Source organism: Octopus bimaculoides, chromosome 11 (genome assembly GCF_046866305.1).
Source record: "Octopus bimaculoides isolate indiv1 chromosome 11, ASM4686630v1, whole genome shotgun sequence".
Lineage (NCBI taxonomy): Eukaryota > Metazoa > Mollusca > Cephalopoda > Octopoda > Octopodidae > Octopus > Octopus bimaculoides.
Window position 1 is genome coordinate 42,390,226 of NC_142938.1, and position 27,669 is coordinate 42,417,894.

At 33.9% G+C, this 27,669-nt stretch overlaps 1 protein-coding gene across 1 annotated transcript in view; it reads left to right on the top strand.

Annotated features, from left to right (window-relative positions):
• The window catches only part of LOC106883701 (plasma membrane calcium-transporting ATPase 4), a 291,531-nt gene that overhangs the window by 173,593 nt on the left and 90,269 nt on the right, over positions 1-27,669 (top strand). The window contains exons 4-5 of the mRNA XM_089360610.1: positions 15,224-15,418; positions 18,626-18,868. Coding sequence (XP_089216736.1) covers positions 15,224-15,418; positions 18,626-18,868 — 438 coding nt within the window. The remainder of the gene's footprint in view (positions 1-15,223; positions 15,419-18,625; positions 18,869-27,669) is intronic.

Genomic DNA, 27,669 nt, shown 5'->3' on the forward strand with positions numbered 1-27,669 from the left:
GATGCCTGACCATACTGAAGAAGACCCATACCCTGCAGCAGAAGTGTTAAGACTGATCCTTCTGGCTGCGTAAAGTACCCATGTGGTGCCAAGTAAAAGCACCCATGCAGCAATGCATAAAAGAGCCCATGCAGCAACATGTAAAAGCACCCATGTAGTGTCACACAAAAGCATCTATGCAGTGCCACGTAAAGACATCCAGCACACTCTGTAAAGTGGTTGGCTTTAGGAAAGGCATCCAGTTGTAGAAACCATGCCAAATGAAACTTGAGTCTGGTGAAGCCCCCTGGTTTGCCAGTATGGACAATGGGCTTTAAATAATGATGATGATGACAGTACCTGATGCTTTCTACATAACAGCGTTTATTTGTGAAGTACCTGTAGTTTTCCCTGCCTTCATCTCCTTAATTGCCTTAGTAACAATGTAAAGAATAATCTGTATAGCTGGCTCTTCTGTTACTTTTGTGTCAGGGAGAATCATACTACACCATTCATATTCAACAACCTCCTCTAATGAGACATCCTTAGACTCTGCTTTTTAAATGTTACTGGGGTAAAGGTTTATTTATATCATTTGGAGACTGCCTCTTGAAGTATTCATTTAAAAATCCACCACTCTCATCTTTTAATAGAGGATATATAACACTTGCACAAAAAAATTACTCTTCGTAGAATGTTATCCTACTTTACTTGAGCATTTGACTTAGTATATTTTATTCAATTTCTTTTACTGATGCTTTTCACTCTTAGTCTTTAATTACCACAACTTGGAATTTTCCATTTGTACTTTTCTCATACCCAGTCGACTTCTATAAACTCTACTGTTTTAACTTAGTAAGAAGCTGAGCATTACTCCACTCTTTCCTTTGTTTTCTCTTTTTCCTTTTAGAATGCTGTGGTATTTATGGTTTATAAAACAAGATCATAACAAATGTATTTTTCAATTTTCATCTGTTTCATTTAACCCTTTAATAATCAAACTAACCATATCAGGTCCAAATATTCTGCCTGTTTTATGTTAAAACTCACCAGATCCAACCTCTCACACTTACCTTATAATATCATTCTAAAAATAAATAATCATGTCATTGAAATCTCAAAACTCCAAGATAATGTATGATAAATTCAAAATAATATGAATAAATAGGCATTACATTTGACAGAATAATCTGAATGCTAAAGGGTTAAACACTTTAACTCTCCGTTGGTATTCAATATTTCTATTAATTTTCTTTTATATTGGTTAAGCTCTTCATGTCTTTTATATAGATCCACTAATACTTTTACCATTTTGTGATGTTTAAAATCATATTAAGATTTTATTTCCTGTCGACATACTTACACACATAAACTTAAAATTGAGATATTTTAAAGAGAATCCTTAATATCTGCATATTTACAAATTTATATTAGACTTAAAATATTTTATATTTATTATAGAATATTTTTCCAATAAATTCTAAGGCTCTGTGTATGTCCTATCTCACTATAAGAACCTAATAAATTTGATTTCTTACACACATAATTTCTGTATTAATAACTCCCGGAATACATATCTCTAGTACAGCAATCAAGCTAGTATTGGATCTCCTTCCCAAAATAACATTGAAATAGGAACTTAGAAATTGATAGAGGTAAATAATAATGAAGTTAGCTTCTGTATCTAAAGAAAAGTCAATGCTCCTGTCCTTTGCAGGCCATTCTAAACTCAGGAGAGACTAATACCATCACTGTTTCTCTTATATTGTTGCAAGTCAACAAAGATATAAGCAGGGAGAGAAGAACTGAGTGTAAAGGCTACTTGGAAGACTGAGAAGTGGACACAGCATAGGTGATGAGATGAAACAACAATGGATTCAGAAATTTCCACATGGATGTGACTTGATCTCCTATATGCAATATACATCTCTCGCTGAATAATAATAGTCTTGCTATTAAATAAACAATGTACACCTATCATTCAATAGTGATGAGTTTTATTATTATCACTCAAATATGCTAGTTTTGCTGTGATATATATCAGTCAATGATGAAATTCTTGCTAGTATATATATATATATATATATGTATAAATGTACAGCTGTCACTCTTTGCTACTACATAACAATGTACACTAATGATGATAGTGTTCCTATGCACCTCTTACTTATTGATGAAATTTACCACTATATAACAATGTATATCTCACTCGATAGTAGTTTTGCTATGATCATATCACTGAACAGTATTGTTTTTCCTATTATATAAACTGTAACCACTATCTTTCAACGGTACCAGTTTTCCTACTATAAATATACACATGTCACTCAATGGTGATAGCTTTGGTGCTATTTCCCCTTTCAAGTTCTTCATCCATCTGTGCACATTACTCTTACCAATGATGTCATCACCGTAAACAAGTTATAGCCTTCTATGGATGTTAGACCCACCGGTATCACTCCTTTGTCAAACACTCAGTGACAGCACATTGTTTCTGTTTTGAATCCTTTGTTTGCCTGCAATGAAGAAGAACAGGAAGAAGAGTTACTATAGAGAACAGTAGAGTTTATAAAAGTCGACTGGGTGGGGAAACTTTTTAGTACAGCAGGCAAAAATTTACAAAGAAGGTCTGTGGGCAGATCTCAAGTTCTAACTTTTATATCTGTGTAGATCTTGTGTATATGTATATATATATATATATATATATATATATATATATATATATATATATATATATGTATATGTATGTATAATTCGATATACATTAATAGAGAGAAGTTTAACACATTAAATTGATGTGTAACATCTTCATTAACACTGCCACTGAATTTAGGACATTTACATTAGCTGAAAAATATAGAAACTTCATAACTAGAGTGTAGTTAGGTCTCAAGGGGGTGGTACAAACCTAGCAATATGTGTTTTATAGTGAAAACAAAATTTCCATTCAAATGGCAATTACCAGGTGATTTTCTGTTTGAGTCTAACCGTTTTAAGTCATAGTGGAAACATGACCTATGTCGCAAGTAGGCATACAAGTATTGTATAACTTTTATAAATGAAAAATTTACTATATTTTGTACATATGAGTATATAAGCCTGCAGGCGAAATAAAATGGGCTTGTGAGTACAATTGCACCTGTGGGTGGGGTTTCCGCACCCCTGATGTACATCTGTCACTCAATTATGATAGTTTTTGCTCTGATAAGCAATGTTTACTTTTTGCTCAATAATATTAGCTTTGCTATTTTGTAACACTGTATACTTGTACTCAAATATAGTTTTGTTACTATAAACATGGTGATCACTTAACATCTATGTTCCATGCTGGCATGGGTTGGCTGGTTTGACAGGATCTGACAGGTCCATTGTCTTCTTTGGCATGGCTTCTGCAGCAGGATGTACTTCCTAATGCCAACCAACTTACAATGTGTACTGGATTGTTCATTTTTATACTACCAGCTCTAGTAAGGTTCATGCAAGACTACAAATCCCAAGAGAGTGATTTAAGTTAGGAGATGAGGGGGTTAAACTATGAGAGAAATGTGCCAGAGTAAAACAGGTTTCTTATCATGGAGGGGTCACATGGGTGCTCACAACTTAAAAGAGAGGGTAGGTGTGAGCAGGGTGGATCAAGGGAGAGATAAAATAGTGGTGATGAGGCATTAGTGTACACTCTCAAGTTTCAAGGTGAGTGTAAGTAAATTGGAGAAGAAGAACCAAGAGTGAGTTGGGATGAGGTTGCTACAAGTAGAGTGGATGATAAGTATGGAAGGAAGGGAAGAGTAGGTGGCAACTGTAGAGATTGGATAGGTGTGGGGTGGGTGTAGTGAATGATGGATCAGAATGAGGCTGACAAAATTTTGCATGGGGTGAAGAGTAGCAGAATAGTAATGATGATGCGATAGACAAGGAAAGGATGGGAGAGAGAGAGAGAGAGAGAGAGAGAGAGAGTTAGCAAGCATATGAGAAGGTGGCAAGAGTGTAGGGATAGAGAAAGGCAGGCATAGTGCATGGAGAGAGTGAGAGACATATGGATATCAAGTGAAATGATTCCAGGTAGTGAGAAAGATTAGTGGTATCAAAGAAAAGCTGCAGTTAGAGAGATGATGGGTAGTGGAAGTGTCTTGGTGAGGAAATTTGTGCAAAGGGTTCAGTTGTGAATGTATCTGTATACACACATGCACAGCACTTCCAGAACTTAGAATTGCTGAGTTGGATGAGTTCTTCTCAAAAACTGCATATCATTGGTCATCCCACTCTCTTATCATCTTCTCCATGATATTCAAGGTCCTGATATCAGTTTTCACCACTTCCCTGCATGTCTTCCTGTGTCTTCCTCTTCTGCAAGTTCCCTCCAAGAGATTGGCACTTTTTACACCTGTTCTCATCCATATACATTACAAGTCCATATCAGTGCAATTTTCTTTCTTGCACACAACATCTGGTTCTTTTATGCCTGGTCTTTCTGAGCACATTTGTAATATCTCTTTCATGTGCATTTACTTTGCACAGTTCAAGTTTTCTATATTCAAAGTCCATATTTCACTACCATGTAGCATCACAGTTCTAACACAAGTGTCATACAATCTGCCCTTCACTCTGAAGGAAAGCACTTTTGTTGTTCAACAGCAGCAGTAGAAGCTCCCTGGACGTTTTCCAACCTGTTCTTACCCTGACTACTATACTTTCGGAGCAACCACCTCCCCTGCCAATTACATGCCCTAGGTAACAAAAGCTTTTGGCTACTTTTTGTGAGCTATCTGAGCATTTAAGAGTATCTACTTACAATGTGCTCATAGTATGTACTGATCCAGTTCATTCGTCACATATGCATACTTTCTCGGTTGGTCTGCCTGTGATTCCACTATACTCTTGTGTGTCCATAGCTTACATTAAGTACAGCATATGAGTTTATACCTGATCCTTCCCTCCAGATCAAGCAAAGCCATTTCCCTGAAGATAGCAGGGTCCTGTCTTCTCTCCATACTTCAGTCTTTACTAAGTTTTCTTTGAAGTTTCTCAATTTTAGGTTTAGCTTTGATGCCTGGAATTTCCTCTCCAAATTCCCCTTTACATTCAGGCATGAGAATTATGTCATTAGCAAATAGTTCCTATGGAGAGCAATGATGTTACTGTTGCTACTATATATCTGTCACTCAGTTTTGCTACTATAACAATGTACATTTGTTGCTTATTGATAATGGTTTTGCTCAATAATGATAGTTTTCCTGCTACAAACAGTGTATACCTGTCACTTTTAACACTAGTTTATCAACTATAACAATATTCAATTGTCACTCAATGATGGTATTTTTGTTACTATATAACAGTGTACTCCTGTCACTCAATGATTATAGTTTTGCTACTCTATAACAATGTTCTCACAAGGTAGTATATAACAAATGTCGTTTAAATCAAACCAGAGCTTAGCTGACATTGCTAGACTAATTTCTGTATTGTTATTTGGCAGCAGCATCTTTCAATAAATAATAATGTTGTGCACACATAGTGTATAATAGAAGATATAAGATAAATTCAGACTTGTTGTTTGTGCTCGATATACCAAATATACAAATTAGTTAAAGTATCTATCTCACTTGGGTTCTGGTGTGTGATTGATTTAAATAGAGATTGTCTTAAGTTCACCTTGTGAGCAGAAGAATGAAGGGTATTTATCATCTGGCAAGGGGGTCAACCACCTATGAAGCATGTATGATGATTTCTTTTATTCTTCTCTATGAAGAAAATAAAAGATGTGTTTACATCTGTTTACTTTACACAGATGGTGTGTTAAAAACTGTCGTTTAACTACATTAAATTTATCTTAGATTTTCTAATACATGCTTTGTTGTGTATAAAATATTTCATTATTTAATATAATCATAATATTAAAATGGTGGAAAGCATATCTAAAGGCAAACTCATAATAAAATGAAGTTGAGTGATCTTGAAGATAATGTTGAAATTTATATGTTATTGAGCTACAGTTGGCACTCTACTTTAAGATTTATTGTGAAAGATTTAAAACATTAACTTTCATCTTGTGTGGGTGTAAGGAACAAAAAGAAAAGACATGGACTTTATAAGTCACATGGAGGCAACCCCTCTAATAGAGCAGTAATTCTGAATACAAAACAAACTGATGAAGAATAGAATGGACACTGACACATTATTCCTATCGCAGCAATCTCTCTAGTACTAGTGATATAAGGTGCACCCAGCTTTAAATCCATGCCAAAAAGTAACATGACCTGCATGACAATAGAATTAAAAAAGAAACAAAAGCAGCATGGCAGAGATGTTGTAAAGCCTATCTAACTCATACCAACATGACATGATAAAATAGATGTAAAATGGTGATATTGTTGGTAATGGTATCAGATTTGCATGGCAATGGTTGTATGGTTTGCAATATAACATGATTTTACTATAGGGAATACATCCCAGTTCAGGCTATACCTATGGTAAGATTCAGGCATAACATAGGTTATACAAATGCTCCCACAATTTTTCTCCACATTACCTACTTGGACATTGTAAAACATGATGATGGAGGTGAACATCAGCACATCAACTCTTCAAAAATATCACTTTATTCTCTTTCATTTTATGTGTGGTGAAGAGAGAGACTTTGTGAAGTTTTGATATTAAGTACAATACTCTTTTTATTGAAATTATCTTTTGATTAGATAATAAAATAGCTTTAATGAATATTTATCACTTCAATGAATATATTATCATTATTATCATCATCAAGGCAGCAAGCTGGAAAACTTGTCAGCATGCCAGAAAAAAATGCTTACCGGCATTTCATCCATCTTTACATGCTGAGTTCAAATTCCACTGAGGTCAACTTTGCCTTCTGCCCTTTTGGGGTTGATGAAATAAGTACTAGTTGGTGTAAATGGCTATTATTCCCTCCAAAATCCTGACCTTGTGCCAGAAAAAATTAGAAAGAATTATTATTATTATTATTATTATTATTATTATTATTATTATTATTATCATTATTATTATTATTATTATTATTGTGGCAGCAAGCTGGCAGGATCATTAGCAACATTTCATCCATCTTTACATTCTGTGTTCAAATTCTGCCAAGATCAACTTAGCCTTTGATTCTTTCAGGGTTCAATGAAATAAGTATCAGTTGAACTCCGTGGTCGATGTAATCAACTAACCTCTCCCCCAAAATTCCGGGCCTTGTGTTTGTAACAGAAAAGATTATTATTATTATTATTATTATTATTATTATTATTATTATTATCATCATCAAGGTGGCGAGCTGGCTGAATCATTGGCATACTGGGTAAAATGCTTAGCTGTATTTCATCTGCTGCTATGTTCTGAGTTCAAATTCCGCCAAGGTCAACTTTGCCTTTCATCCTTTCAGGGTTGGTAAAATAAGTACCAGTTGAACACTGGGGTCAATGTAATTGACTTATCCCTCTCCCAAAATGCTGCCCTTGCGGCAAAATTTGAAACCATTATTATTATTATTATTATTATTATTAACAATGACCTTTGTTTTTCATCCTTTTGAAGTAAATAAATACCAGTATTGGGATTAATGTAGTCGACTTGGCCCTACTCTCAAATTTGCTGGCCTTTTGCCAAAATTTGAAATAATCCTCAGCATCATCATCATCATCATATAAAATATTTGAAAGTGGAAAATTATTAATAATTGATAATTGTGGCATTTTCAGAGTATATAGCACAATATGTACTTCTGAAATACATATCTGGAATACATATCTTGTGTTCTTATAGAATCTCTCCCAGGGTTTTGTATTAATATTATGTACCTTTATATTTCTCATGCAGACATCTCTAGTGCTTTGTACAGTCAATCAATCTCCTTCCAGATTCTAGCTTTCTTTAGAAGATATCCTTTGGGATATGGCCATCCTCCATGCAGTGAATGTGACCCAACCAGTGCAGTCTCAGCTACCTAAGCTGAGTGCACATGCTGTGAAGTCCAGTAAGATACCAAACTGCTGTATTGGTCACTATCTTACAAGGATAAATTTAGGATATGATGGATACTTCTCATGTGTAAGGTGTTCAGTCTTCTCTCCTGTCTGGTATATGTAACCCATACTTCACACTGCTTTACAGTACTGTACTTATGACAAGGTGTTGCCACCATATTTGTGTTTGCTGTCAGCTTTAGATTCATCCACACTTGTGATGAGAAAGAGTTAAAGCTGCCTATCCAATCCTTTGGTCGGTCTTCATATCCAAAGAGAGGTTATCTGTGATAGAGCTAAGTAGTTAAGCTGGTGGATGACATCAAATGAAATAGTTTTAAATAATTCTAACTTGGAAAAAAATTAAAAGATCATGGTAATAGGAATAATATGAAAAGATTCTAGTAGCTATGCTAGCAAAAGTTAGTGAAAATTAAGGTTAGCTTATTCTGTAACTGTTCAGAGATTGAGCCTACTAATTCACCTACACTAAAAACTAAACTATTGTTATAAGATGGTAATTATTTGGAAATCTGTATAAAAAAGAGAAAAAAAAACTACCTCAGTTGTGAAAGGGAGCTATATGTATTCTTAGGAAAACAAGCCTTTCTTCTTTCTAAATCAGCATTTGTGGGTTTATAAAGTGGACCACTGGTCTTATAAAATGTTAATGCTTAGAAGTTGAAGTGTAACACTGCAGACACACATATCCTACAGTCATATGACATCATTCATAGCCCAGTCTGGTGTTTTCACACACATTGTCTATAATGAGAATTTCTCTCCTGAGACAGTTTCTACAGCAAAAGTCTTCCCATATTTGAATTTACACTTACGCATTAAATATAACTACATGGCTGTATTATAAATCTTGATAATGTGCATGTAAAGGATGTTATTTATTCAGCAACACAACTTTAACTACATACATTGATCCATTATCATGTAGGATATTGCAAAAACTAATGTATCTGTAGAATATATTGGCTTGAAGAATTTAGATAAAGCACCAACAGTCCTAGAAGAATAGGCTATATAAAGCTAGGCAACTGCTCTCACCCTGCCAATTATTGCCCTCATTTACAATATCTCTCATAAACAGTGACATCTTTTCTAATCTCTCTCATAAACAGTGACATCTTTTCTAATCTCTCTCTCTCAGTTTCTCAAGAACCAGACTTGATAAAAGTTTGCAGCGCTTCATCACATTACTTGTGATATTTTTCCCCTGGACATAACATTCATTAGTGTCTAACATGAGGACCTCCTAGCTAATATGGACTGCAGTTGTTTCCCACCTCTTGGAGGCCACCATTTCCTATCAGACTGTTGCATTGCATTATATTCTGTTGGGACTCACCCAGCCCAGTGCTATCAATTCTTGTGTAACCCAAGCTTTGATTAAAAGAAGTGGGTATTTGCAACAGTGTTTTCTTTTCTGAAATAATGCATTTTGTGTCTTCAAAAAGTCCTAGTTGCCAATGTACCAGTTTATTGTCTTTAATCTTTGATGAATGCTTGTGTTGAAAATAAAAGTATTTTATAGTTGACACTTTGACTAATGGCTAAGGCTTCTCCATCCAGAGAATATTTTATTTTGTTCATGAGTAGTTAATAGCATTGAAAAATAAGCCATAAGATAATTAAATTGCAGCACTACACCAAATATGGCCATCTCAGAGACATCAGTTAGAAATACAAATATTTCAGATTCATCAACCTTTCTAAGTGTGGCCTTAAAAACACAAGATTTAAAATTATTCCACTTGCATTTTTGTGATTCTACTCTCTGAATAATATGTAATCTAGCATAGTGGAATAGTATGAGAATATTCCTAGTAACCCCAGAAGTAGTAGTTGCTGTTGTTGTTATTATGGTAGCAAGCTGATAGAATCATTAGCATGTTGGATGAAATGCCTAGCAGCATTTCTTTTGGCTCTTTACATTCTGAGCAGAAATTCTGTCACGGATGACTTTATCTTTCATCCTTTTGGAGGTCAATGTAATCAACTATCCCCCTCACTCCAAAGATCATCATTATTGTTATTATTAGTTGCAGGACAATAGTTACTTATTTCTTTCAAACTTTGTGGATTTGGCTTTAAAATACCAGAAGAAATTTCCTCTCAGAAAATACAGTTTGCATTTGTGTGTGTGTGTGTGTGGTGGTGGTGGTGGCAGAATGTATGTCTGTGCGTGTGCATGCATGTTTACATATCTATGTTTGTATGTACATATTTATACATGCTTCATTCTTTTGCCTTATAACAACAGTCTGACCACACTAAACTATAACTATTTACAAACCATTTGAATAAAGATTATATCTAATCTTATAACTAACTCCACCAAAGAAGAAAAATTACCTAAGACCCAAATAATGCTAATGAAGTACACAAAAACAAAAACAACCTGACATTAACACCAAAGACACAATGACTGAACAAAATTCAATTGAACACATCTGGGGTATTTACTTATCGGCTGTCTGATAGATTGTTAATATGATTATGTGTGTGTATACATGTGTACACAAATTTTTCACACCATTATCCCCATCTAGGGTAAAGTCTTTGACAGCCTGACTAAACTTACCTAAATTTTGGTTATGCTACTTGCTTTGGTTTATGTGCTCCAAGTAGAATATCATCAGTATAAGCAAATATTGCATTTAAATTATTATATCTCTAATTATGGAAGGAACCTGTAGAACGGGTAGACCCAGGAAGATGTGGGATGAAATGGTATGAAAGGATCTTCAGATATTGGGCCTCAAAGAGAAGATGGTAAAGGACTGAGATTTCTGGCAGTTTTCTGTGCTTGAAATGACACATCAAACTAAGTAAAACTGTAGCCATCCATGCATGCAGGTATGTCCTTTATGGCCATGGCCCCTACTCCTTCTCTTGGCTGGGAGGTCCTTGTCTTGTGGGCTCGCAGATGTTGGTGCCACATAAAAGCACCCTGTACACTTTGTGAAGTGGTTGGCATTAGGAAGAGCCAAAACCATGTCAAAATAGACAATTAGAGCTTGGACAGCTCTCCGGCTGACCAGCTCCTGTTGAACTGTCCAACCCATGCCAGTATGAAAAACGGACATTAAATGATGATGTCATCCATTGTTATTTAAAGAGCAGCTACAGCACTCTTCAATATAAAAGGCATTTTACAAAACTGATGTAATTTTCTATTACATTCAAATAGCTTATAGAGTGATGAGTATACAGTCAGAAATATAGTAAGATTGTCTGCTAAGATATGTACGTGTATGTATGAATGAATGAATGAATGGAGAGAAAGGTGTGTAGGAAGAGATGTTAATTACAAAAGTTGAAATTAAAAGTAAGAAATATGAATCTGAAGGAATCATTTAACAGTTTTTGAATAATACAACTATTCTTAGTTTATTGGGTTTTATTTTCTTTCAAAAGAAAAATAAGGGTAATAATAGTTTTCTCTCTTTACCAAAGTCCTTTAAGATTTGTGAATGGTCTATAAGCACAGTAGTTAGGCCACGAATTGAAAGTATAGATGAAGTGCCATTATTTTTAATCACTATACTTTCATGCAGAGACAAAACTTTGTCATGCATTATTGAATATTTGATATTATAAATATTGTTAAGAGTAACATCACAAATGCTAGCATTTCTTTGTGTGTGTGTTGAAACTATAGTGATTTATGAAATAAATTTGATAGGCAATTTCATATAAAAGGCAAAAGACGTATGAATAGAAATTCTGTGTATTCCCTGCATCAATTAAAGCATCAACATGTTTATAATTTATTGTTGTTATAAACAACTGACTTTTGAGTAGAATTTTGAAATTGCAGCCAATGTTGGAAAAATGACACTTCAGGATATTTTTTTATCCTACTGTAGGTACAGGGCCTGAAATTTGGTGGGAGGGGGCAAGTCAATTACATCAACTCCAATGCTCAACTGGTACTTATTTTATCAACCCTGCAAAGATGAAATGCAAAGTCAACCTTGCTGGAATTTGAAGTCAGAATGTAACGCCAGAAGAAATGCTGATGAGCATTTTGTTTAACGTGCTAATGATTCTGCCAGCTTTCCAACAAATATTATTATAAGAAAATGAGTTGTGGATTAGTAGAATCTTTAGAATATTAGATGGGCTGCTTTGCAGTATTTTTTCCAGCTTTGTACATTTCAGAGTTCAAATCCTGTTGGGGCCAACTTTGTTTTTCATCATTCTGGGGTCAAGTACAGTAGTTTTTTAATCAAGTTCTGCCTATATTAGAAACTACTATTAAATCAGTAAAGAAATGCATGATTGAAATAAAGAAAGGATTATTATTACTATTACTAGCTGGTTCCGTGCCATCAAAAATGACAGCTAATTATAGTATTTTATATATAAAAAAGGTACAAAACCAAGTTTTTAGTTTAATAATTCTTTTATTACCAAATTTTTTGGGAAAAATCTATCTGCAGCTAACATGCCTTGACTGCTTGTTTCCTTCAAAAGAATTTTAAAGTTTTTCTTCCTTCTTGTACGACTTAAGGCTACATAAAACTGGCCCTGAGTAAATACAGGAGCTGGCAAGTAAATACCAACTTTTTCAAAGCTCTGTCCTTGCGATTTGTATATGGTCATGGCAAAAGCTGGTATCACAGGGAACTGCTGCCTGCTCCATATTAAAGGGTAGATCTGTTTCACTCTGACGTAGGTCAACTCATGGTATTATGAAAGCTTCATTTCCCTTCATATGTCTTTAACTCTATTTTCTATGTATCTTTCTAAATAAACATACACAAACACTCACTCAAATATTATATATAAATATATTTTACAGAAACACACATATACGCACACAAACATTCACATACACACACATAGTCACACGGAGTTGAAGCGCTGTCTGATTTTTTTGCACCATAGGATTTTCACCATCCCACTTCCATCGGTGGATATATGAATATATTTTGCACAAACACACACATACACATATTCAAATAATCATAACAACCAATATGTGTAGCCAATTTGCCATGCATATACACACACAGGCATTGTTCAGTTTGTCATCACCCTTTCCTTCGTCAGTCATCTCTTGTGATGAACAAAAACACAAGAGAATTATATATTAGTAGATTATTATTATTTTTATTATTATTATATCAGCATAGTTTGAATAGTGACCTTTTAATGAAAAAAAATTCTTTGCCAAGGCAATCTTGTCATTTATGAATCTTACTATTGCACAAAAAAAAAAGAAAAGAAAAAAACCTTTATAATCCTTTGTAAAAGCAAGCAGGATGAAGAAAATCATTAGAATTACATTGATCTTGTAAAGGCTCTGATAGCGCATTAACAGAATATGTTGTTCATTGTGAAATATATGAGGATTAGTATTCGTCTGTGCTTGTTCTTATACTAGCACTGGCTAATAATTATTGCATCATATAACTTCAGCTTATTATTTACAAGTAATCGTTGACATACAGCTTTAATTGTGAGTCCATCCCATGTCTTCTTCACAATATTCAACAATCTTGACTTAAAAATCACAAACCATGAAGAAAGTCTATGATGGTTTGTTTTAATGTAGAGTGACTCCAGTTTATTAATGGCTCTCAGTTGTGATGGAATATATTCATAGATGTTTGGAGAAATACAGTTTATTGAGAATTTATCTTCCTTTGTTGTTATTTTGCTTTCAAAAATTTGGGAAGTGTTCTGCCATTGCAATCCTCTTTGTTTTAGCTTGCAAATCAATGAGAAAAATATCCTTTCTATTGTAGGCACAAAGCCTGGTGGGGCAGAGTTAAATCAATTACATTGACCTCAGTCACTATATATATATATCGTATATAACACTATATATATATCGACACTAAAAGGAAAAGTCGACCTCAGTGGAATTTGAACTCAGAACAAAGTTGGACAAAATGCCACTAAGCATTTTGTCTGACATGCTAATGATTCTGCCAAAGAGAAATATCAATAATAAATAAATCAAATAGGTTAATATTACCTGTAATACATCAAACATAGTAATTTTTTTAAATAATGTTCATCAATTTGTGCATGTAGTTAGCTGGATGAGGTTCATGTATGCAAGAGTGAGAAGTTATGCAATTTTTAATTGCATTATATTTTAACTCACCTTCATATATACAAGGGTGGGTCTAGAAGTAAAGCAAATAAAAATTATATTACTTTCTGACTCACCCTCATATTTCCTTACACTTGTTGCTTCACTTTTCTATACTGGCATGGTAAGACTTACATCCTTTCATAATACTATATGCTCTTGTTCTATACTGCTTGTTTTAATGAATGCTTTCCATTTCTGATTACCAATAATCAAATCAGTTTAGTTGTAACAGTTACATAAAACACTTTCACTAATAACAGAACTAAAACCAATTCATGTGGATCCATTGGAATGTAAAAAAAAGAATCAATGAATAAATTGTTGTATAACCAAGAAATACTTCCAGAAGTTTTAATCAGTGATTCAAGACTACTGCCATTCTTGTTACGTTTTATTTGGCTGTCAGACCAGTACATGCACGCTAAAACATTTGCATTTTATAACATGAAGACAGTATTAAAACATATATATATATATATATATATATACACACAACACACACACATGACAGATTTCATATTTCATAAGTCTTTCTGGTTCACTCACCTCCCCTTCTTTTAATATCCTTACAGTGATCACTCCTTAGATCCACATTAAGCCCTTTAACTAATGTTTTCCACAGAACTGTTCCCCTTTGTAATCCCCAACCTGCCAAAATGTTTTTTATGATTATTGCAACCCTGTAGACATTCAGAGTGAACATTTACTGCAAAATAACAGGTAACACTCGAAAAATCATCTTGAACAATAGGCTCAAAATTGATTGAAGAAAATGAATCAACTTTTCTATAAAATATTTTAGCAATATTTTTCCTCTTTTGTGCTTGAGAAAAATTAACAAATTACATAAAAGATGGCTTCCTGCAGAAACTTGAATAGCAATTATCTATATAAGATGATGACAAAATAGTAATTTTAACTGTCTACTTGAATGTCTTCTTTTTCTTCTTCATTTGTTTGCAAATATATCTGTACTTCATTTAAAATTTATATTAATTTGAAACTTCTTCATGCAAAGATATACTTCCACAGTCTTGTTTTTCCATGAAAGAAATTGCTGGCAAAATTTTCTGTGCCACAATTTACTGTCTTGTGCATTTGTGTAAAATTTTACCTTTATTTTTTTTGTTTATCTCCCTAGGTCTATCAGGAAATCCTGTTGATCTCAATCATCGCCGTGAAGTATTTGGTTCCAATATAATACCTCCAAAGCCACCAAAATCTTTTTTACAACTAGTTTGGGATGCATTACAAGATGTCACACTTATTATTTTGTTAGTAGCTGCAATTATATCATTAGCATTGTCATTTTATAAAGTACCTAAAGACCCAGATAGTAAGTACATTTTGTAATTTTTAAGAGAAATATGCAAATTTATGATTAATTTGAATTAGATTTTTATCACCTTTTTTTCTCTTTTTGTCAAGAAAGATAACTTCAATTCTTTAGATGTCATATTTGAAATAAATAAAAATATCATCATCCATCCATCTATCTATCTTCTCCAGCCACTATTCCCGGGGTGGGGGGGGGGGGGGGGGGCATGGGAGTGGAGTCCTCAGGCACCTCCTTCATAGGGTCCTATCAGAAGCAACCCTTGTAAGACTATCTGGCTGGATTCCCAAGCATGCCCAATTAAGACTATGGACATTATTCTACCATCTCATTCTTGGCCTATCCTTAAGTCTCCTGCCAGTTGACTTGGCTTGAAGAATCTGTCCTGCAGTTCTTTTCCTGCAACATTCTAATCACATATCCTAGTTCTGGAGCTGCAACTCTCAATGCTTCTAGAAAATTCCTTGATAATTTATCACCACCACAACCCAAAAAGAATCAGCAAAGGGTACCAAATTTAATCAAAAGCTAATATTAGTTTATCTGCTCAGAAAATCTTATTGTTATCATATCTACTTTTCCATGCAGACATGGGGTGGATTGGGCTTTTTGAAACAATGTTTATCCCCAGTTGCTCTACCCGACACCAACACCTTCAGTCATCTCTTACAACAGACAGGGATATAGTGAACCTATTTCTAAAAGCCAGGATACACATGGGAGAGATATTCAAAAGAAAATATGGCAGCCTCAGATCCTGCAAGAGCAGCATCTATAAACCAAGAGACAGTGAGTTAACACTGACTGCAGTTCTAAACCAGATTCTATAATGCGTTTAGGTATTATGACATTCAAAAATACATACACATAAAGTCTCTTTCTCTCTTGCACACACCATTTTACATCTACTTTCCATGATGACACAGGTTAGGCAAGTCATCACAATTCAAGTCAGTTTTCGTTTTAGGTTACCACCCTCCTAAGCTTGGCCAGAGATCACTTCTCTCATCCATTTTCATTCTAGTTGCTCATTTCCATCACATCTTTCTACATTGTTACTTTGATACTGTCTTTGATTTGCAGATGTATACACTAGTTTTTATGTTGATCATTTTGTGTGTTCTTTTACTTATGTATGCTTGTGTACATATATTTGTTTGAGTGTATATCTACAATACTCATTATTGCATACATATTCACATACCTATATACATATATGTAGAAAGCATTGCACACTTAAGAAAACCAAATATGGCATCAAAGGTACAATATTGAGTATGCAATGGAAAATCACATTTTCTAGAGCAGAAATATTGGCTTGTCCTGTGAAATAATTAACATATTCATTATTTCTTGTGATATGATATCATTGGCAAAACTGCTTGTTGCTTTTAACAAAAATGATACATAGTAGTTTTAACTGAAAATTATCTGTACAATTGTAACCTTTCAGTTTTTGTTAAATATTTTAAACAAAAACAATATAGATATAAGAGAATAAACTCTGTACATGGTAGATTTTTAAATCTAGTAAGACCTAAATCACGTAAATACATTGGCAGGTTTTTATGTATTGGTACTGCTTAAATCTGGTATTTAGGGACTAGGTTGAGACCAGACATAAATTATATCTATTCAACCTTGATTTTTTAAATATCATAGCAAAATTGACTTCTCATGTACTTTTATAATAAAAACTGAACATTCCAGACAAACAAGAAGGCTGAAATCTGGTTGAGAGGTTTCATAAACAGATATTATAAGTTTATTACTACATGTCACTTCACTTGACATTATGATGTCAAAATTCTTGTTTGAATATATTATTATGTTATTAATAATGAACATCCTTTAATGTATAGAGACAATGATTCCAATCTTGCATATTTCATATCAGTAGCTGTTAACCCATTAAGTCCCAAAGTACTTAAATTTCTGAATATTACTTTTAAATTTTTACAGATTGAAAGAGGTTAAAATGAAAAAAATAATTATTAAAACTCCTTTACTTCAAGTAGAAATCGAAATACTTGGTGTCCTATAAATAGGACACTGAGACAATTTGATATAGCTTATTTAATGTTCTCATTTAGTGTCCTATTTATAGGACAGCTTCTCAAAACATTTTACTTGAAACACCCTTCTAACAAAATTTTATTTCCATATAACCTTTCCACCACTCACCCACCCCCAAAATAAATTATAAATCATGTTATATTCCAAAACATAACCAATTTACTACTTTTTATTACAAATTACACAGGAAAATAATCAGTCTACTATAAATGCAGAAGTACCTTTAATGTTTGAATTATTTTTTTAATGGGAAGAATGTGTTTAATGGACACAGAGATCTTGAATATTAGGTTGTAGCTTTGTGAGTTTGTGCCACATATTGTATGTTCAAAGTGCTCCTGCGTTTGACGAGTAAATAATGTACATGGCTAAATCCAGATTCCACCATATGTTTAGAAAAGCATGTAAAGTGGGTTTGACAGATGTGCAAAGCTCTGAATATTTTGCTCAGAAAGTTCTTTTCAAGAGAACCCCCTAAGTTTTTATTCACTTCCAGTGGTCTATATGAACCACTCTGAGAAGCCTTGAGTTAAACTGTACAAGCATCTGTTCCAAGAAAAGCAACTTTTGGTCCCTGAAAACTAAATTGTGACTAAGATCCTGCTTCCTAACATTTCTTACTATATTTCAATTTTGAGATTTATGAAAAGTTTTTACATGAACATAATAATAATAATAATAATAATAATAATAATAATAATCCTTTCTACTGAAGGCACAAGGCCTGAAATTTGGGGTGGGGAACTAGTCGGTTACATTGCCCCCAGTGTTTCACCGGTACTTAATTTATCGACCCCAAAAGGATGAAAGGCAAAGTCAACCTCGGTGGAATTTGAACTCAGAACGTCAGGGCAGACGAAATGGGTGAAGTGCCTCCTAATCAGAATATTAGATGACATAAAACAATCTAACACAAATAATGCAATTGTCAGACATCATACATTTTTTATCAACTTAAGTTTCAAGTCAACAAACATGCCCATTATTTTTATTTGCAAAGTCATTAAATGAATGGACTTACTTTTCTCAGTCTTACAATGTATATTATAATGAAAAGTCTGTGTGTGTGTTCCATTCATCACTTTTTAGTCACTATTAATAATATGATCTTTATTTTTTTTTTGTCTATAGTTGAGGAAGATGTACAGGAATCTTCTGATGAAGCTGGATGGATAGAAGGTTTAGCAATCTTAGTAGCTGTCATTGTAGTTGTATTAGTCACTGCCTTTAATGATTGGCGAAAAGAAAAACAATTCAGGGGATTACAAAGTAAAATTGAACATGAACACAAGTTTAGTACAATACGTGCTGCCGAAGTGATTGAGATTCCTGTTGGTGAACTTGTTGTGGGAGATATCTGCCTTGTTAAATATGGTAAGTTCACTTTTTATTTATTTCCGTTCATCTCTATCACATCAAATATTCACTTTAAAAAATAACATATACTTTTTATTTTCTTTCTTTTCTTTTCTTTCTCTAGTTTCCAAGTAATTTAATTTAGTTTCTAGGTAAATGTTTTGTTTAATAGTTTTACTTTTTATGTTAATCATTATTTTTAAAAGTGGGTAACATGTAAAATTTTCTTTTTTTTTGTTTACATTTTAAATCACTCAAAATTCTATCTCTAATTTAATATCTATGCTTTTCATATGTCAAACCATAAATACTTACTTCAATTCTTGTAAATATTCTTTACAAATCTTGTCCTTCATATTTGGAATTGTTCAGTCAGCAATAGAGTTAAAATAATACTTCTCAAAGCTTGCATTGAAGCAGTTCTGTTCTGTAGCAGCAAAGGTTGGACCTTTACATAAACACAAAACAAAAGACACAAATGCCGAACATGGCACTCTTTTACAATTTGTTGCTCAAAGAACCAATAGTGAATGGATAAATACAAGAGAGCAGACTTTCTCAGCTGATAACATTTTATGCTAAAAATATTGATTTTGACTGGGCTTGCGTGGAGATGACCAAATATGAGACTGACTACTTTTTAAAATCACACAATTAGAGATACATCATCATCATTGTTTTAACATCCACTTTTCCATCTTTACTTGGGTCAGATAGAGTTTATTGGAGTAGATTTTCTACAGTTAGACACCCTTTCTGTTGCCAAGCTTCATCTGTTTCCAAGCAAGGTAATATTTTCCTATGGCCTGACATGTTTTTGCAGAATATTGGAAATAAATAACACTGCTTGTCTGACAGTAAGCCTCATTTACAACTATCATGTAATGTCATGGCAAGCATAAGCACACTCACCCATACATATAAATGCATATATAAATATATGATTGGTTTCTTTCAGTTTCCATCTACCAAATCCTCTCACAAAGCTTTCCTTAAGTCAGGGCTATAGCAGATGACACCTACCCAAAGAGCCATGCAGTGGGACTGAACTCAAAACCATGTGGTTGGGAAGCAAACTTCTTAACCACGCTGTCATACATGCACCTAAACCATACCTGTGCAACTTAGAGTATTACAATGTTAGAAAGTGCTTTGCAAAACACAGATTTTCCAAGGTAATAACGGTCTGACCAGATGAAGTATAAGATTTAGTGAAGTTGCCATGGATAGGGATCAATGGTCAAAGTATAGGGTGGAGCAGAAAGGACAGACATTTTTGAAAAAGTTACAAAATCATTAACTTTAGCTGCAAACAAATTTTATTGACATCGTGTTCATACTGAATTAGCATTTATCAAAATCAAGTGTGGAAAACAACATCCATCAAAAGGTGTCCATTTTCATTGATGCATTTCTGAAGGCATTCTTGGAAGTTGGCTTCCACTCTCTCCAGTATTGTTCTGTCGATTTGGGTGACATTGCTCTATCAGATTTTCTAGAGCCCAATAACAACAGTTCTGTTGATTCACCATGCCATTGAGATGAAAATGAGCTTCATGCGTTAACAAAATGAGGTTGTCATTTGCCTCAAAAATTACTTTCATCTGACATGCAAAGTTAAGCCACTGTGCATAGTCCCATGTTTCTACTGTTGCTCAGTGATCAATGCAAGTCTTCATGCAAAATATGCTTTACCAATGCCAAGTTCAGTGGAATGCCTCCAAGCAGAGCAATTCGGACTCCATATCAAAATTTGTTTGACGCATTCCACATTTTCCAGGATCCGTACCATTCATGGTACCCCCCACCGCCACCAGTCTCCTCTTCATTAGTGTACCTCATGTACAAAGTGTATTCACCTAATGTAAGATTTTGTTACAGGTGGGAACAGCCTGATTTCGGTGAATGTTGAAGTGGCACCAAAACTCACACTCAACTGCTGTGACAGACTCATTCTTTATGTAACTGTTATAGGTAAACACACGATGCTCTATCATTCACAGTGCCATGGCTTTACCTGAAAAGAAAAAAGATGTTAAGACACCAAGACCGAATGGCACTTGTCGGACATGTGTCCCTCCCCCTGGGGCTGAGTAATAGCCATTTCAAAAATGTCCATCCTCTCATCCCCCAGCCTGTAGATAGGCCAGTGTTGAGTGCAAAGCAACTGTTACATCATAGACTACTCTTTATGCAAATGGAAGAAACATGGAGTAAAATATGTCAAAATTGTGCATTTGTTGCATATGATAGAAAATCTTATATTCCACAATTATTTTTTTCCTTCTTACTATCTTGACTAGCTGATGATTTGCCAAATTATTTACCTACCAAAGACCTTGTCTTATGTCAGATAGTGATACTGTTCCTTCTTTAGGTAGTTTTAATAAGGAACCTATTGCTTGTTTCAAACTATCAGCTGTACGGCATTTCTTGTAGCTTTTTCAAACAATCGTGGTCTTTTATGTGGTTAATTTCAAACAATCATACAGTCTTACATGTAGCTTATTTCAAACAGTGAGTTGTGCTATTTTGCATAAAGCAGCAGTCAGTTATACAGTCTTTTAATCAGCTGTGATGTCTTTTAGGTAGAATTTTGCTATAAATGAAGAATGTAAACAATATTTTATTATAATTATCATTTTGTAATTTATCTAACATTTAATCCAGCCCAAATATTCTATCCGTTTTATGCTCAAACTGATCAGATCTAGCCTCTCACACGTACCCTGCAATGTCATTCTAAACTTAAATAATCACTTCATCAAAATATGAGAGCTACAAGATAATACATAATTAATTCAAAACAATGTGAATAAATAAGCATTACATTTGACAGAGTAACCTGAATGCTAGTGTTAAACTGGTTTCTTGTCAGAAGTACTTTACATGTCGAATTATACTTCCAGTGATATATCATAAACAGCAAGTGTAGATTGATTTAGACAGAAGCTTAACGTGTAGTAAAACAGAAATGTTATATTTGTTCTTGTAGATTTTTTTAAAGTTCAATTAATATTATTCAAATTGAATTAAAAATAAAAGATCATTCTGAGCTTCAGGCAGTTCAATGTTTAACTCTAAATATTAAAAAAAAAAAAAAATTAAATGTAAAATAATTTACATGTGCACCTTTAATGTGATAATTAGATTATAAAATGATTATCTTTTATTCTTTCAATGATAACTGAACTTCCAAATTTCTCCCTATTTCAACTTTGCATGAATTTTGTTTTTTTGTTTTTTTAATCTGTAACCTTTTCCACATATTGTATTGTGTGACAACACACTTCCAAATCTATGTTCTTTTGTTTGGTAAACAGTACTTAAAAAAGGCTCCTTTATTTATTTATTTTTTTTTTTTTATGTGCGTGTAGAAATATATTTTTACTGTGTTGAACTGATGTTGAATTTATTTAGTACATGTTCTATATGGCTATATACATATGTGCACGTAATGGAGTAAATCATGACAGACTCCTTGTCTTTGTTAAGATATCCCTTTAGGAGAAGGAAATGCCAAAGTAACACCTGCCTCATTGCAAAGCCAGAAATCTTGCTCTTGCTTGTTTCTGGACTACTTGGCTTTGTTGGTGGAAGTCTTAGAAAGGTTTTGTATAAGCTGTTATTGACTTCGAATTTCAGCAAAGGCATTACTGATAGCCATTACCTTTAAAAAGGATAAAGACCCCCTTCAGTTATGAATGACCATGGGATTGCACCTAGAAAGTTCCCCTCCAAGGTACAAGTCCAGGCAAGTTTGTTTACGGAAGACCAGCAGTCGCCCATGCATACCAGCCTTCCCTCTCCATGCCACCAGTGTTATCCAAGGGAACGGCAAAGGTTGATACAGCTTGGCACCAGTGACATCGCATCTTATTTCTACAGCTGAGTAAGCTGGAGCAACATGAACTAAAGTGTCTTGCTTAAGAACACAACACACAGCCTGGTCCAAGAATCAAACTCACTACCTCATGATGTGTGAGCCCGACACTCTGACCACTGAGTCATGTGAAGATGATTTTTCAGTGATGGTCATACTCCTTTTTTGAGTTGATAGCCACCCATGTATGTACATATATATATATATGTGTGTGTGTGTGTTTATAATGTCTTCTGAGAATATTAGATGATTTACTTGTGAAAGTGGCCCCTTCTAACTAAAATACCAGCATTTTTTTTCTTATTATTTAATTACTATTTATATAGAAATTAGTTATATCCATATAGTTATAAAACAGCTCAGAAGTCAGATCTTTAGCATACTACCTGCTAATTAATAATTTCCTATTGCACATTTTGAACCCAAACTCTACATCTTTTTTTTTTAGCACCTTCTTTATAGTAGTTACCCATGGGAATAATTTTGATTTTGTTGCATATCTTTTAATCATCATGGCATCACTGACATACCATTCTTAGGGACATATATAAAATTGTGAATATATTTGTGTAATTTTCTTCTTAATAATAAAAATCATATTAAATTGACACTTGTATAAATATTTCTGTCTCTCAGATTCTTTGAGAGTTAATGTGTACATATGTAATCAAGTATAGATGAACAAATATATGTCTTTATACGCTGCCTCTGTTCATCAATTGCTGCAATTATTAGATGTAATGTTTTGATATTTGTAACAGCTGCAAAATAATTTATAATCTTATAAATTTTGCCTCCTGGCAAATTTTATTTCTAAACTGATGCATTTTTGTAAGTTTCTTTTATAGCACAAATACACAATCACTATAAAACTGAAGAACATAGTTTTGTACCCAGCTGTTTCTACTTGTAAGGAAGACAGTTAAAACCTTCAAAAATCATTTCAAATGTTATGCCTTACAATTTCTAAAGATCTTTCAACAACTTCACATTACCACTCCCAAAACAAGGCTTCATCTTCAGAATTAGAAAATACTTCAGCTCTAGCTTAAGTAGGATTCATATTGGAATACTGCTCGCATATATTATTGGATAGTTCTGCTTGTATACACACATACATTAGTCATTAGCTTGCAAGCATACTGTTTTTTTTTTTGTTTTTTTTAATATTTTTCCCTTTCTACCTTTGTTGTTAAATTCTACCATTTTCTTTTTCAAATCCATTGCAAGCATTTTGTTGTAGTTATAGGCATGAAATCTTTTGGTGTAAAGTGACAAACCCACACAGTTTCTGTCTACCAAATTTTATTCAAATGGTTTTGGTTGACCCAATATAGGAGCAAGCAGAATTGAACTCAGAACCACTGGTTTGCAAAATAAACTTCTTAATCATATCACTGTGCCTGTACTCTATGTCTGGAGAAGAGTAACAGGTGGTATTCCTTTCTCTGTCTTGATGTTAAGATATACCATAAACATTTCATAAGAAATACAAGAAATGTGCCTATTTATAAATTAAAAAGAAGAACTAGATGACAGGACCAAGGTATGTGGTGCATTGCTGTTTTCAAGAAGACCTGCTCACTACAACAGAGTTAAGGTCCTAAAACCAATGTGCTATGTAAAAAGCACTGGTGTGAGTGCTGGTGCCACATAAAATGCACTGGTGCTGGTGCTGCATAAAAGCACCCAGTACACTCTGTAAAGTGATTGATGTTAGGAAGGGCATCCAACCATAGAAACCAAACCAAAACAGACTATGGAACCTGATGCAACTCCTGGCCTTGTCAGTTCCTGTCAAACTGTCCAACCATTGCCAGTATGGAAAACAAACGTTAAATGATGATGATGATGATGAACTAATAGGAGATTGGTTGCTTCTCATTCAGAAAAGTACAGTCATGGTTATGTGGTAAGAAGCTTGCTTCCCAACCACATGATCCCAGGTTCAATCTCACTGCGTGGTACCTTGGGCAAATGTCTTCTACTATAGCCTTAGGCCTTATGAGTGGCTTTGGTAGATGGAAACTGTTTGTCCCCCCCCACCCACCCATTCCACTGCTTGACAACCAGCATTGGTGTGTTTATGTCCCTGTAACTTAGCAGTTCAGCCTAAGGGACCAATAGAACAAGTACTAGGCTTAAATAAATCCTAGGGTCGATTTGTTCGACTAAAACCCTTCACGGTGGTACTCTAGCATGGCCACAGTCAATTAACAGAAACAAGATAAAGGATCCTTGATGATGTTATGTAAAGAGAATGCTGTGATAGACTGTTAACTAAAGTTTAATAACTATCTGCAGAGGTATTGGAAATATTCTAAAGAGTGCGTATAGTGGTGTTTAGTGTTTAGATTATGCCGTGCCCCCCACTTTTTTTTTCTCTTAAAGATTAGGGAGTAGTAGTAGTAGAGCTTGGAAGTTGTATATACATAACTAAATATATATATATTGTTGGAGAGAGCTATTGATTTGTTAATTTGAGAATATACCATTGTAGAATCAATGACGCTATATGTATAGGAGAATAGTATGTCTACAAGTTACTTTAATAAGATTTCTGTAGATTAGGCTTTGTTGGTGGGAGTATTTGAAGATTGCTTGGGGGCCTTAGATGCTTAGTCTAACATGTTCAGTACCACATTCTGTGGATTGAGATTGTCTTTTGTTTAATCTTCTGGTTGATTTCTACTATTAAAGAGACTATTCATCGTATGATTAGATGTATAAGTTTGAAAAGTGTTTCTTGATTGCTTGTTAGACAATGTTACTATAGAGTATTGATATGCTATGGCTGTTGTTCAAAATAGCTCTACAGAGTGGTGGTTCATTTTGTGTTGTTTTAATATAAATGAAGACCGTTTCCTGAATTTTTTAATATTTCATATTTTGTCTATTTCTTTGTTTAGTTGCTTGATGTTTGCTTTATTTTTATAGTATGTAACCCTGCTTTGTTTTAAGAGACAATTTAGTTTATATTGTTGGGATTGTTACAATGTCTCTGTAATTGTTTTATTTAATATCAAGGTTGGTAATTGTAGAATTCATAACAACTAATTTACTTTCAGTCTATTGGTCTCAAGGTTGGGCATGGATGAAGTCTTGTAATTAGTGAACAGGCTTTTTCTTTCATGCATTAATCTGTTAAGATGATGAGTGATATATAGTCTAAAGCTATTTCAGGAATTGTTTTCCACACAAAGAATAAGTTTGTTGCCCAAGAACTAATATCATAGTGAAGAGTATAGCATAGAGTTTAGCTGGGGTACTATTGTACCCCAAGCAGACACATAGAATATGGGTAATCAGTTGAACAACCAAATACAATCTACAGCAGTAATATTTCATATACTTTATGCTTCTGCTTAGTTGAAGGCAGTGGTTTATAGTTTGAGGATAATGTAGAAGTCTAGGTGTATTATTGTTATTGTTGTTTTTTATTCTTTTGGGGTTTTTTTTGGTGGGGAGGTCCAGTTATGCTGTAAGTTTTGGTTATGGCCACAGCACAGTTGCCAAACAAATGGACAAAGTTGAAATGCAAAAGAAAATGCAGCTGTATTTTTGTTCAATCTAGCAAGGTGCTATTTTTGGCAATGTGAGTGGTAGTGTTCCTACAATGTTATAGTATTCTGGGATGTTGTATCTAAATGTTTGAGGAGGTCTTAAATATGAATGTGGACTTTGTACACCTTAAGATTATGTAAAGTGTACTATTGTATGTTCTTTGTAATTTAGGGTGTTGAAGAAAGATTGCAAGTCTGGGCATGACTTGCCTATGATCCATGATCAGTCTTATATATCTGTTGTTTTTACGTTTCAGGGAATAAGGGACAACTAAAAGTATGGATTAGAATGTAGAATTGGCAAAAGAGTTTATTATCGTGGGGTTCTGGGAGATAAGACTCAGTAGGGGTAATAATGGAAATAAAAGAGATGTATCAGATGGACTTAGGTGTTGTTGAGATATGCAGCTTGCAAGCTCAGAAGAACAAAAGAAAGGAGCAAATGATAGACAAAAAATATAGTTTGTAGTTTCTATTGGCTAGTGCTTTTAGTTATGGCGATAAGTAATTTTTCGCTGATCAGTCTGATTGCCCATTTAGATGTGGGCCAGGATATTAGTAGGACTCACTTCAGTTCTGTAGATGGTCAGCAGCTGGGTAGGATGGCAGTATTTTTTGCCTCAAATGAGGAATCTTAGTCTTTATAATGCAGATTTAGCAATGTGAACTTGTCTTGAGAGACCATCAAATAATGCTACTTTCGTTTGTAATTCAATGACTAAAGAGGTTGAAGTACAAGATTATTTCCTTGTTAGATGTAGTAATTTTGTCTTCTTGTTGTGAAAAGAGACTAAGTTGCTGTGTACCTATCGAAGGATTTAAAACTTTTTTTGGCATGAGGTGTCTCTGTTGTGTGTATGTGTGTGTGCATAACACCTGTCTCTTTTAAAGAGAAGAGAAAAATGGTATCATCTTTTGTTTCCTAATGTTGAACTAATATAGTGCTTAGTGTGTCATTTTACTGTTTTCACTGCATCTCTTGCATTATTATTATTATTATTGTCATTATGTCCAGTTTTCAGGTTTTGTTTAATTTATGTAATTGTATTTTTGGTCTGTTTAGTTAAGGTTGATGGAGTGTGTGTGTATGTTTGAAAAATATATGCTTGTGTGATGATGATGATGAGTTTAGATCAGTTTACTAGTGTAGCAATGTGAAGTCAATGTATCAATATAGAGTACAGATAAATAAACTTGGTCAGTATATGGTCTTTAACAAGTCCTGAATGAAAACTAAGAAACCAAGGAATCTTAGCAATACACTCTAGCAAAATCATCTTACATACAACATGACAAGTATGAATATGTTAGAATATTTGAATTAAGCAAGAAACTTGTGACATTCAAGATTCATAACAATAACTATTAACTAA